The sequence below is a fragment of the Xyrauchen texanus genome, chromosome 19 (assembly GCF_025860055.1).
Source record: "Xyrauchen texanus isolate HMW12.3.18 chromosome 19, RBS_HiC_50CHRs, whole genome shotgun sequence".
Classification (NCBI taxonomy): Eukaryota; Metazoa; Chordata; class Actinopteri; order Cypriniformes; family Catostomidae; genus Xyrauchen; species Xyrauchen texanus.
In genome coordinates, this window is record NC_068294.1 from 33,644,334 (window position 1) to 33,658,512 (window position 14,179).

The window sequence follows — 14,179 nt, forward strand, 5'->3', positions numbered from 1 at the left end:
AAAGTCATACAGGTTTGGAACCTCATGAGGTTGAGTAAATGATGACAGAATTTAAATTTTGAGTGAATTATTCTTTTAATTGCAAATGTAAACATGCAAATATAAAAATTCTTTAAATGTTTTATTATTATTAATATTAATGCTTAAATGGAAGCAAATGTTAATTTCAAGGGACGTGAAAACCTTTCCCCTTATAAAACCTTAATGCTATAATAGTAGATTTGAATATAGCACAACAAAAGAGAGATGAAAATTAATACAGCAAAAGAAATGAGAAACAGCCTCTTGTGAAATGTTACAATATAACAACTAAAGTTATTAATTTTCCAGATGTTCTGAATGTGTCAGTAACACATGTTTATCAATGTCAAGGTGTGACTGCTGTCATGTGTATGTCATAATCCCAATTACAATTGGACGCAGGATTATGTGCACACAGACAGATCTTTAAAACGATCTCCAATAATCCCTTGTCTTTCTCAGTTTTTGTTGCCTAGGTCCGTAGCACAGCATAGAAGCTTTTGGGCAATTTTAACCCAAATAAGAAACTCATAGAGAAGAGTACCATTTCACTTACAGCTAACAAAAATGGCTGCAATGGACAAAAATGTGGCTGAGAAGTTTTTGGACAGTAATCCAGTATTTGCCAAGCAGTACTATGACTCCAGGTTCCGGGCCAAAGTCATCTCTGACCTGCTAGCAACCACCAAGAAGACAGAAGTGGATATCAGCTTTTACCATGGCCTGAGCTCTGCTGAGGAGTGTGAGATCATTTTTGATATGGTGCGGGGCATGCAAGAAAATTTGCAGATGGAGAGGGCAATGTTCAACCTTATGCGCCATCTCACTTTCATGATGAAAGCAGACCGAATGAGTCTCTTCATGTATCGTCAGAGGAACGGCATAGCTGAACTGGCAACACGCCTTTTCAATATCCATAAAGATGCCACACTGGAGGAGTGTTTGGTGCAACCAGACAGCGAGATTGTGTATCCACTGGACACCGGCATTGTGGGGCATGTGGCTACTGTTAAGAAAACCATCAATGTACCTGATGTCACACAGGTAGGCCTAGAAAATGAAGCTATCTAGTCTGTTCCTAAGAGTTTAGGATCTGTATGTTATTGAAATAAATGTGCAATGAACATAATGGCCTTTAAAGGACAGTGTATGGCTCAAATGTACTCAAATTGAATGTCATCAGGCAAAGAGACAAAGGTGCTACTGAATGCATTACTATTCAGAATCTTTATTTTACAACCAGAATGAATTATGGCTGCCTCCTACACATTTGCATTTAATTATGTTATAGCTGACAGTTAAAATTAATTAAAATAAAACTGATTTCTGACATGTATACACTGCAAAAATTATATTATCAGTATTTCTGGTCTTGTTTCCCTGTAAAATATTTTGTTTAAAACATGATTCATTTTCAGAGAATTTATCTTAAATATATCCAAGGAAAAACTCTCTGCCAATAAGCTAAGAGAAACAAACTTAATTCAGGGGGGAAAAATGCTTCTCAGGTAAATGTATCTTATTTAAGGATTTTGTTTGCAGTTGAGAAACACATTTTTAATAATAAATGTGCACTGCCACAAAAATGGGATTTTCTGCTAATTATTAGCACTATGAGACCATTGCTGTTTTGGGTGATAAACTTGATTTTATTTGACAAATGTGCAGGAGACGTCGCTTAGACAGATATGTATGGCTCTATGTGCTTTGCAGAGTCATGAATTGATGATCAGAAATTACTAAAACATTTTAAAGGAACAGGTTGTCTTTGGCACAGTGCACAGTCTTCACTGCCTCTCAGACAGCACAATAATGTCTTTAGAGCTCATAATCACTTATAAAACAATGGTTTTCTCAATCTTTGACAATGGTGTTATGTGACTGAAATACCAAGTGGGTCTGAACCAATCAGTTAGCGTAAAATCCACAGACCCTCATATTTTTCTGGATTCTTTTTCTATGCTGCACTATAGCTTAGTTAAAGCATAAATATAGGAGGCTGGTGCAGGATTAGGGCAGGTTGACTTTCTTTCTAAATGCTTTATGTTACTGGGCCTGGAGGGGATAAAGCCCTTTAATCTCAGTTGAATTAGAGCGATCCTGGATTAAATCTAAAGGTCAGTGTCTAACACCATGTTCTCCATGTCAGCAGAATATCAGTACTTAACTTCACTTTACATTTCACTTTCCTTTATGCCCCAATAAGTGAAAGTAAGGAGAGAAATTCAATATTTCAATTCAGTTAAAATGTAATCCATATTCATTGATTCTAATGTGTGTTGCAATGGCTCTAAATCTAAGGGTGAGTGTTAGCACAAAAATCATTTCTTTTGCTGTTAAAACCAGCATATATGTAACATCAAATCTAGATCAAAGTTAGATTGTGTTCTTTGTTTATATTTAAATTGGTTTTCTTTAAAGGAATATTCCAGGTTCAATAGAAGTTACGCTCAATCAACAGCACTTGTGGCATAATATTGATTACCCAAAAAAATTATAATAATATTTTGACTTGTCCCTCCTTTTCTTTAAAAAATGCAAAAATCTGGGTTCCAGTGAGGCACTTACAATGTAAGTGAATGGGTTCAGTCTGTAAACCTTAAAGTACTATTTCAAACGTATAGCCACACAATGTAAACAATATGCATGTTAACATGATTTTAGTGTCATAAGATCGCTTACTAACCTTTTCTGTGTAAAGTTATAGCCAATTTTACAACATTGTCCATACATTTTCTTCACTACCAGGATAGCCACTTCAGTGACTTTGTGGACACCATCACAGAATACAAGACCAAGAATGTGCTTGCAACTCCCATTATGAACGGTAAGGACATGGTGGCCGTCATGATGGCAGTCAACAAGATTGATGGTCCCCATTTCACTGCTCAAGATGAAGAGGTACCATTCTCTCATATCATTCTGTAGAACAGAGAAGCATTACCCAACACAGATAAAAGATTAATATTGCACTCAAATCTCCAGTGAATTTAATAAGTGAGTTTTAACTGCGTAAAGGCCCATTTTTATTAAACTGACAAAACAGAGTAAATAAAGCTCTATTTCATTTTATTTATTTATTTTTTTCTTTTAGATACTGAAGAAATATCTCAACTTTGCTAATCTCGTGTTGCGAGTATTTCACCTGAGCTACCTGCACAACTGTGAAACCAGACGAGGACAGGTGAAGTTTTGAGATTTAAAGGGACAGTTCTCTCTTCATTAGTTCACTTTCATGCCATCTTAGATGTGTATTACTTTCATTCATCTGTTGAACACAAACTAGGATTTTTAGAAGAATATTTCAGCTCTGCAAGTCTTTTCAATGCAAGTTAATGGTGACCAGACCTTGCCAAATCTTCCAAAATCCCATAAAGGCAGCATGAAAAAAATTCCATATGACTCCAGTGGTTTAATGTATATCTTCTGAAGTGATGCAATCACTTTGGGTGAGAAATAGATCAATATTTAAATCCTTTTTTTCTATAGATCTACACTTTAACATTCTAAAAGTGAAAGTGGAGATCTATAGTAAAAAAGGATTTAAATATTGATCTTTTTCTCACCCACACCTATTATAACGCTTGTATAGATTTAACCACTGGAGTCATATGGATTACTTTTATGCTGCCTTTATGTGATTTTTGGAGCTTGAAAGGTCTGTTCACCATTCACTTGCATTGTATGGACCTACAAGAGCTGCGATAAAAATCTGAGAGCAAATGATGAGAGAATTTTCATTTTTGGGTGAACTATCCCTTTGAGACTTTGAGATTTTGTTCATCTGCTCTACAATCAGTAATATGGAGAACACTGACACTTCATGGTCTTTTGTAAATTTTCCTTATACCCGGTTTGAAGGTGTTGCTGTGGTCTGCCAGCAAAGTTTTTGAGGAGCTGACTGACATTGAGAGACAGTTTCACAAAGCCCTCTATACAGTCCGAGCCTTCCTCAACTGCGACCGCTACTCTGTGGGCCTCCTCGACATGACCAAAACAAAAGTGATTATTCATTTTTACATGATAGCTACTACTGCATGATTATGAAACTGGACTTGCATTTCTGACAATTTCGACAGAACGTGAAGCAATATTTCCTCATTTAACATTTCTTTTTTTTTTTTTTTTGCTTGTAGGAGTTTTTTGACCTTTGGCCTGTATTAATGGGAGAGGTGCCCCCATATAGTGGACCAAAGACCCCTGATGGCAGAGTGAGTGATACACTGTATAAATAAGGAAGACCCCCACATCAAAGTTTAAATCATTATGTGTTAAATTAATCATGTCAGAGGAACATAATACTGCACAGATTTAATCATCACAAATTCTCACATGCTGTTGCATATTTTGTGTTTGACTTACGGTATTAATTTTCCTTCAGGAAGTAATTTTCTACAAAGTGATTGATTACATATTGCACGGAAAGGAGGACATCAAAGTTATACCGTGAGTTAATACAGTTTTATTGCATGCTAAATTAGAATATTTACCACCTCTTGCCATTTAATTCAAGCCCAGTAGTGTGTACTAAAAGGGATGCCACTTTTCAACATCTTGAGACATGATTAGTTATATGCTTCACAGCATCCTGAGGCATCCTATACATTATTCTACATTATATGCATTCAAATGATTGTACCTTATATAAAGCATTATTTAGGTCAAATCATTTTCATATTCTTGGCAAAGACTGGCTATCTTTCTCTATAATTATAATTTTTAAAGATGTATTGAAGTAATGTACTACATTGTTCTGGTCAGATGCATATGCATTGTCATTACAGTAATCCTCCTGCTGACCACTGGGCATTATTAAGTGGGCTTCCCACCTACGTTGCAGAGAACGGCCTGGTGAGAGTCTAGACTTCCATCCACCTCCACTGCCGCCACACAAGCAGAAAGCTATTATGGTTTTTAATGCTCCTGTCATGTGCACAGCGAGGGGGAATAGAATGTGCTCCCACACCGAAATGATGGATAATTGTAATTCTGCGAACAGTAATTAATCATCAAGCTATGTGAGCGTGACTGCTGCTTTCCCTCTATGTTACAGATCTGTAACATCATGAACGCTGCTGAAGATGAATTCTTTAACTTTCAAGTGAGCTCAACTTTTATTCTTAAGTTTCTGAAAGTTAAATGTGAAGTGTGATTTTGCACCACAACTGCAACCAAACTGAATTGTGAAAATTATTGTTTTCAAGGAAGTTTCTCAAACACTTCCCTCATCAACCTAATACAATACATTTTACTCCCTGATCAGTCGATCTCCACTTTCACTTTCACTTTCACATTCTTTTTGTGTTTTTGGTAATTATTCATGTAAACGCATGAATAATTAACACTTCCCTCATCAACCTACAAACCTACGAATGGCATAGTCATAGTAAACTTGGATAGGAGAAAGAAAAAATGCATTGAAATATTGCAAAAATTAGGTAGTTGGACTCACCGATAATTCATTTAGAAAGTCTTTAATCCAAAATTAGCGAACTAATCAGTGCAATTAAATAAGTACCATTCTTTCAAAAAGGAGAGTTATTTACCTCAGCATTTTACATATCTACTAAACTAAGCTAGTTTTTTATTTATTCAAAATATATAAATGTTTTAATTCAAGCATAGAACTGTATATTGATTAATGTTTACTTTTGTCCTGCCAGAAAGCACCTCTGGATGAATCTGGATGGACCATCAAGAATGTTCTCTCCTTGCCCATCGTGAACAAGAAAGAGGAAATCGTTGGTGTGGCCACATTCTATAACAGGAAAGATGGAAAGCCTTTTGATGAAATGGACGAAACACTAATGGAGGTATCTGAGGCCACAGTATGGACCAGAACTGCGTCATAGCTTTATAAATATACAGTAATGGACAGATCAACAGACTCTGCATTATTTATCTGTGAACTTTTCATCCAGAGTGTCTTACTACTGAAAATATACCATGTTCTCATTGTATTATGCTGAGGTTTGTTGGGTTCAATTGAACTGCTGAACCAAAGCTTTAAAGTTTGCAAAAGTACTTCATGTCTCTCAGTTTCACCATACAGTCGAAAGAAGACATTTCAATTGAGTTTGACCGTGTTCTCTGTGGGGACAGTTTTCCCATTTGCTTCCATCTGAATATTTGAACCAAGCCGAGAAGCAGAATGTTTTTAATATTCTTGTTCTCTGGGTACTTCAATCAGATTCACATTCAAGTAGCTTTATTTGAATCTGATATGAATCTAATTCTGATATAAAGCTGATTCTGAATCTTATGAATCTGATTCATAATCTGAATCTGGTTCATAAAATGAATCTGATCTGAATCAGAGTTTTAATATGAATCTGATTCATAATCTGATATTAATTCTTAAAGGAATTGTTCATCCAAAAATGAAAATTCTCATAATTTACTCACCCTTATGCCATCCCAGAGAACAAATATTAAGATTTTTAGAAGAATATCTCAGATCTGTAGGTCCATAGAGTGCATGTGAATGGGTGCCAAAATCTTTAAGCTCCAAAAATCACATCGTCCGCATAAGTAATCCATATGGCTCCAGTGGTTAAATCAATGTCTTCAGAAGCAATTATAGGTGTGGGTGAGGAACACATCAATATTTTAGTACATTTTTACTATACATTTTCCTTCCTGATCAGTCGATCTCCACTTTAACTTTCACATTCTTCTTGTGTTTTTGGTAATTATTCATGCAAATGCCCACTACAGGGCAAGGAGAAGAATTTCTAGCAAAGATGGACTTAAATATTGATCTGTGTCTCACCTATCACCTCACTTCTGAAGATATGGAAGTTTTATGGATTGCTTTTATGCTGTCTGTGTGTGCTTTTTGGAGCATCAACTTTTTGGCACCCATTCACTTACATTGTATGGACTTAAAGAGCTGAGATATTCTTCTAAAACACTTAATTTTTGTTCTACAGAAGTAAGTCAGTCGTACACATCTGGGATGGCATGAGGGTGTGTGAATGATTAAATAATTTTCATTTTAGGGTGAACTATCCCTTTAATCTGAATCTGAATTGGATATGAATCTGATCTTAATCTGTTTCTAAATCTGAATTTGAATCTGAATCTATTTCAGTCACTCACTCAGTTCCTGGGTTGGTCAGTGCTAAATACAGACACCTATGACAAGATGAACAAGCTGGAGAATCGCAAGGACATCTTTCAGGACATGGTCATGTACCACATCAAGTGTAGGAAGGATGAAATTCAGAATATCTTGGTGGGTTTCTCCAACTTCACAATGCTTAGTCCCCAGTGTGCATTAATTAAAAAACATCACACTATATTGGGAATTTTGGTAATACCAGGACACCCTATTTGCGCAGTGTGAAAGATCTTGCTTGTGTGAAGTAATGGTGCTTTTATCTATGACATTATGATTGATAATCTAATTAAGAGGAGTGGAATGAACATAGAAGAGACTTGAAATATCAACAAGGTGAGACTGATGAAATTCTCTGTTCAGAACACACGTGAGGTGTATGGAAAAGAACCTGACGAATGCGACGAGGATGAGCTGGAGGATATTCTGGTAAAACACTGAAAAATCCATACAGTGTTTAATGCCTCTTTGTTTTCTAGCTGTGTCTTAATGCTGTTGTTCCCTACAGTGTAAGCAGCTGCCTGACAGAAAGGAATCCGAGATCTTTGAGTTTCACTTCTGTGATTTTGAGTTCTCTGAGTTGGATCTAGTGAAGTGTGGCATTAAGATGTACTATGAGTTGGGTGTGGTGGACAAGTTCCATATTCCACGTGAGGTGAGTGGTGATACATTCTGCTTGTATTTTTTGCCTAATATATAAAATATGATTTTTACATTTTCTGAAGAAAATGTAAATGGAGCTGCTAGGGTGTTGTGGGTGGTTACTAGGGCGTTGCTATGTGGTTGCTAAAGAGTTCTGAGTCATTTTGACATAGGCTGTCTTCTGGCCTATGTTAAAAGTGCCCATCTCCTAGTCTCTATGATATTCTGGTCCCTAGAAATGTTGATGACAAACATAATAAGCCTTATCGTTTAGATACGAAATTGCATATCTTCTCAACAGTCCGCACCATTTGTGGTGTCAGCCATGTCCCTAGCACAAATGGTGTGTCAAAAGTTTTATATTTAAGGTTGAAAAAATTCTTAACTCTAATTATGAGACACATTTTTACTATCACATACTGAGTTCTAATGTTCTCTATTTAAATGTGCTGTAATTGATTCCTTTTCCTTGGAAAGGAATGCAAAAAATACGCCCTGAAAGATATTCATGAAATAAGTGTTGTGAGATATCTCACCGGTGTTAGTGACAGCTCTAGACTCTGTAAACAGCAAACTAAAATGTGTCCATGGTCTGTGGTCCACAGCATTTTCTACCTGTCAATCATTTTGTGCATTCTCTTAGTATTGAAGTTGCAGCGTATTATAAAAGCTTAAAGAAGCTTAAAGCCATTTTTATGCCATGTTGCTTATAACAGTTGTCAGTTGAGGGTGCTATTTTGATGATGTTGTTTTTGACAACATTTTCTGCTCAATATTTGTCTCAATAAAGCTCATTTGGTATATTTGGAGTGTGGGGTTTTGGAAAGAGGAGATGTGGCTAATCCAACATCTCAGTTTGTGGAAATTCAAAAAACGGCTAAAAACACTTACAGCACCTTTAAGTCATTAAATTGAAACTGAAATTACATATAAATCTAAAAGTGCAATTTATACTGCATTCATTTATATCTCCCATATTGTCCAACTTGTTCAGCTGTATATATACAGCATTGTAGTGTCTTATAAGACTGATGTGTAAAATGACCTGAATGTTATGCGTTGATCTCTAGGCCCTGGTGCGGTTTGTGTACTCAGTCAGTAAAGGTTACAGGAAAATCACCTACCACAACTGGAGGCATGGTTTTAACGTGGGCCAGACCATGTTTACACTGCTCATGGTGAGTGAAAACCCTCAGAGAATGACATTACAATGCTTTATCTTGTTCAGCAAAGGCCAATACAACCCTAGCTGTGAATAAATATATACATTTCTCACCTGGCAAACAAGAAAACTAAACAAGCCAGCCCTGTCAACCTAGAAGTTGAGCAATTGATACATTTTTTCCTCTTTAGTGAATCCTACTGTCGTTGGCCCCGTCCAGGTAATATGTTCAGTAATAAGGCCCTCCTCCACCACATATCCTCTGAATTGGCAGACGGACCCTCTTAATTAATCAGCCATGTGTAAACCAGTTCCTGGTTAAGTCATGTGTAATCACAGTGAGCTGGCTGTAAGTCAGGCAGGATGGAGCGTTGGAGGGATGGAAGAAACGCAAGCCAGGCTGTTAATGAGTCCTGCTCAGCACTACTCCCATGCTTCACTGAGTCTAATGAGCCTTCACTAGCTTCTTGTGTCTTGAAGAGGCTCCACCTTGAAGTTTATTAAACTTGTACCAATGTGTCTCAGACAGGTAACCTGAAGCGCTACTATACGGATCTGGAGGCAATGGCTATGGTGACTGCTGGACTCTGTCATGACATTGATCACCGTGGTACTAACAACCTGTACCAGATGAAGTATGTGCTCATTATTATAAACTGTCAATATCCTACTGGTTTTACTAAAGCAGTTAACCCTTTAAGCTCTGAGGGTGTTTTAAAGATTTCCTGTTACAGTGGCATAACCAAAATTAAAGGCTTTTAACTTGAAGAAAAAAAACATATATTTTCAAATGTTTTAATGATATAGATTATTATAAATTCATAAGAACTACTGAAAAAAAACCTTTGAGATAAAAAGTAACTTTCTTCCTTTTTTTAACATTTTCTTATTTTTAACATTATATACCTCAGGGTGTAAATAAGGTGGCTCTGAAAAACTGTTTTTGTATGTTCCTGATCATGTCACCTGTAACTAAAATTTTGTGTTGATACAACAAAGCAATCAAAGGTTATAGCATTACATTACATCCTAGTGTCCAAAAAATTCTCAAATTGTTCAAAAGCCTCTCCAAACAAATCCAAAATAATAATTATACTCTGTCCAAATATGGAAGACTATTACCGCTGGTTGCAGCAATTTGAACCCAATATGATTGGTTAAGCATGACTCTATAGCATGTCCGATGTTGTAACATGATCCAGGAAAGCTAACGTGTTTGCAGCCAGATAGCAAAATGCCAGAGAGCTAGATGCTGTGTGCACATTGTGCTTCGTGTGGGTAATCTAAGGATCTATGCATCCATTATCTATGTTTTAAAGATAATTGCCTCCTCTAAGCAATGTTATGTGATATTTTGTGTTCTGTTTACTTTTTGTGAAGTTATACGCATATGAGCAACACCAGTTCACATGAAACATGTATGTCAAAGACATATACTTAGCTATTACTTGCTATATTTTTGTCTGTGAGTAAAACGATTAGGCCGGTTGTATTTAACTCATTGAGAGATTTCCAACAACATATGACACTTGGCTAATTGATGATTTTGATGTTTTACTGATAACAATAAGATGTAAAGTGCAAAATGGAACACATTTGTTTTGTCTGCAAATTAGTTTTGGTCATTATCTCTACATGCATTGTAAAGTAAACCTTTTAAGCTTTAAAATTATTAATATTTTGTGTTGGTCAAGACTGTAATAATGAATATTTTGATAATTAGTTTTTTTTCCCGGTCCGCTGGCAGGCCCATTCAAGCTTAAAGGGTTCAATTAATAGTTCAAATGAAAATTCTGTCATCTTTTACTCACCCTCAAGTTGTTCCAAACTCATATGATTTTCATTTGATGGTGAAAAAAAAGAAGAAAAAAAAAAGAGATGTTTAGCAAAATGTCCAGGCTTCCTTTTTAAATACAATACAATTGAATGGTGACTGGGAACTGTCATGCTCGAACAGGGACAATAAAAAGCACTGTTAAAGTACTCCATATGACCTCCGAGCTATATTTCTTTTATATATCTGAGCTATTTACTGTATTTCTATAAGTCTTCTGAAGCCATGTGATAGCTTTGTATGAGGAACAGAGCAAAATGTAAGTTGTGATTTAGGCCCTCAACCGCAGCTAACAAATTAAAATCATATTTCCAAATAATCGTTTATGGGTTTGTAACAACATGAGTGTGAGTAACTGATGACAGAATTTCATTTTAGAGTGAACTAAATGATTTTTAAATCATTGTTATAAACCACCATTGAAAATCTAAATTAATATTATCATCTTAAATGAGTGCAAACTGACATACATATTCATTCTTACTTTAATAAATGAGTTGTCCTCTGTGTTTTAAAAAATACATTCTTTGATTTCATCAGGTCTGGGAATCCACTGGCAAAGCTGCATGGTTCCTCCATCCTTGAAAGGCACCATCTGGAGTTTGGAAAAACTCTGCTCAGAGATGACGTAATGCTGAAAATATATTAAATGTTTTTAAGCATTTTTCAAACAGCTTTCAATCATCATCTGCAAGTTTAACACGGCACACCATAGAAAATATGCATCAACTTGCTTAGAGCCAACAATAACTGCTCTCTCACTCACAGCCAGCAGTTTATTTCATGAGATTCTTTAAATCCTTTTCTCCAAGGCCTTAAATATCTATCAGAATCTTAACCGACGACAGCATGAAAATGTCATCCATTTGATGGACATTGCTATTATTGCAACAGACCTGGCCTTGTATTTCAAGTAAGAATTGTATTTTGTTCTGGTATATGGGACATACAGTGGACCTGTACACTTAAACCACACTTGTATGTAAATGTATTCAAAATTATTCCAAATTAATTCAAAACATATTCAAACACTTTCTGTTTGTCAAAGTGTGACTTACGTGTCCAAATACTTTCACTGTATGCTTTGATTTTTCGTGAATAACTTATTTTGAACTTTGTGGTGTTTATGTCTTGTGGTTACAGTCCGGGTTGCATAACTGTGATGAACATGAATTTAATTGTGATGTTTGCCTACAGGAAAAGGACAATGTTTCAAAAGATCGTGGATCAATCTAAGACCTATGAGAACTGGGAAGACTGGACAAAATACATGATGTATGAAACAACTCGGAAAGAAATTGTAATGTAAGTACTGTGAGAAAATACAGTTCATGATAACCTGAGAACAAACTCAGCCATAATAACTGTTTGGCCAATGCACTGACTTGTATACTTTCAAGAAATATAAAATGATATGCAGCAGCTTCCATTTGGATCCATTTACAGTTCATAAATATGAATTCACCTTATGATGTTTTGGCTTCCCTCTCTGCAGGGCTATGATGATGACTGCCTGTGATTTGTCTGCCATTGCAAAGCCATGGGAGATTCAGAGCAAGGTTAGATAATCCTAATGCATAATGCAATGTCGCACGCAAGGCCTGATACTATAGCAATGTATTCAAACATGTAGGGCAGCCAAGGGTGTAAAGAAATAGCTGGGCTCACAGCCAGAATAATGACAACTCTCAAACTCCATTCATATGGTAATGAACCCATGGAAGTTTTTTCAATGTATTTTTTACATTCATTGTTTAAAACGTATTACTGTATGCATTCCTAAATAGACAGCACTGTAGATCATCTTATTTGTGTGAGATTACATTGTGCAAAATGTCATGGAAAAGCAACACACTTTTATGTGCTTTTAAATGATTTTCTCTGATCATGTTATTACTATATTCATAGAATATAGATCCAAGAACAATGATGATAAGGCAGAATTTCATAACTGCAATGGGATATGTGCCAGATCACATTTCATTGGTTGTGTTTACTGTAAGTCATTAAATACATCTAAAGCATAGTTAATATAGCAAAAATCTAGTTAAACGTGCAACATATGCGCATGTCAAAAAGCATCTAATGGAACTATAAAACAGGGTTGTGTGAGCTATTCAGAACTGAATTGAGTATCTCTTATATTCTATTCAAAATACTAAATTGGGGTAGCAAACAGAACTCAGAGATGCAGTTGGAATTTTAATTTAAGGAAATAGAATGGAATGAAATTTAAAGAAATTAATATTTCATAAATGACTAGGTTCAGGCATGAAACTCTGAATGGTATAAGCTTGTAGGTTTTTTAAACTTGTTGCCTGTTAGACAATCAGCTCACTCACATCTGATATGTCAAGCCAATCGGCTCACATGGTATATATAAGCTGATGGGTTCTTTGTGTAATCGGGTAGCCAATCAACTTGTGTACACTCTCAACATTTCAATTTGCTCAGTTTGTAGTTTTCATAGCAGGGTTCTGCGAGAGTTTTCTCTGAAACCCTCCACCTCCCCAGCTCCACTTCTCTAGATCTGCTACTTGTGAATTGTAGCATGTCATAAATGCTTGATGCAGCATTTCTTGAGTTTTTCTAATTGTGCAGCAGCATCAGCATGTCCACACATTTAACTTTAAACATGTATGCGTATGTTCTTGCAGTATTAAGTCTCCATACTTGTTCTGCATCAGCGTAGCAGATCTCGTCTGCCAATACTAATATCCTATCACTATATCATGCCCACATTATCATGCAAAATGTTTCTGTTGTCATGACTGAATTCATGCAGTAATCATACGACTGCTTTTAGTGTAATTTTTAATCATACATTTAATTTTTTCAAGATGAATTACCCATAAACATGTTGTCATTCAACATATGGGGTATTTCCAGAAATATTAGGCAGTATTAATAATTCATGTTTAAAATGTCACCTTTTTACATTTGTATTTAATTTATATGTTATTATATTCAATACATTAACTTCAGTTTACTCTAACTTTAATCTAATCTTTAATCTAACTTTTCTCAAAATTAAGTCAAACAACATGAAGCAGGTTCACAAGATTATTAGTAGTTGTTTTGTTGAACTTAAAGGGATAGTTCACCAAAAAATTAAATTTCTCTCGTCATTTACTCACCCTCATGCCATCCCAAATGTGCATGACTTTCTCCTATTGAACCCAAATAAAGGTTTTTAGAAGAATATATTGGCTCTGTAGATACATACAATGCAAATGAATGGGTACCAAAATTTTGAAGCTCCAAAAGAATGTAAAGGCAGCATAAAAATAATCCATATGACTTCAGTAGATTAATCCATATCTTCATAAGCATATTCTTCATATTCTTTTGCTTTTATGTACATTATTTGCTAGTGTTTGTCTTTTTTTATGCTTGATGT

At 35.6% G+C, this 14,179-nt stretch overlaps 1 protein-coding gene across 1 annotated transcript in view; it reads left to right on the plus strand.

Moving 5' to 3' along the window:
* The first annotated feature begins 498 nt into the window (after window positions 1–498).
* The window catches only part of pde6a (phosphodiesterase 6A, cGMP-specific, rod, alpha), a 17,828-nt gene continuing 4,147 nt past the window's right edge, over window positions 499–14,179 (plus strand). The window contains exons 1-18 of the mRNA XM_052149755.1: window positions 499–1,065; window positions 2,770–2,922; window positions 3,116–3,205; window positions 3,883–4,023; window positions 4,158–4,232; window positions 4,403–4,467; window positions 4,806–4,872; window positions 5,075–5,122; window positions 5,685–5,834; window positions 7,115–7,258; window positions 7,505–7,570; window positions 7,650–7,796; window positions 8,854–8,961; window positions 9,471–9,580; window positions 11,320–11,407; window positions 11,592–11,692; window positions 11,977–12,084; window positions 12,275–12,338. Coding sequence (XP_052005715.1) covers window positions 589–1,065; window positions 2,770–2,922; window positions 3,116–3,205; window positions 3,883–4,023; window positions 4,158–4,232; window positions 4,403–4,467; window positions 4,806–4,872; window positions 5,075–5,122; window positions 5,685–5,834; window positions 7,115–7,258; window positions 7,505–7,570; window positions 7,650–7,796; window positions 8,854–8,961; window positions 9,471–9,580; window positions 11,320–11,407; window positions 11,592–11,692; window positions 11,977–12,084; window positions 12,275–12,338 — 2,202 coding nt within the window. The 5' untranslated portion in view covers window positions 499–588. The remainder of the gene's footprint in view (window positions 1,066–2,769; window positions 2,923–3,115; window positions 3,206–3,882; window positions 4,024–4,157; window positions 4,233–4,402; window positions 4,468–4,805; window positions 4,873–5,074; window positions 5,123–5,684; window positions 5,835–7,114; window positions 7,259–7,504; window positions 7,571–7,649; window positions 7,797–8,853; window positions 8,962–9,470; window positions 9,581–11,319; window positions 11,408–11,591; window positions 11,693–11,976; window positions 12,085–12,274; window positions 12,339–14,179) is intronic.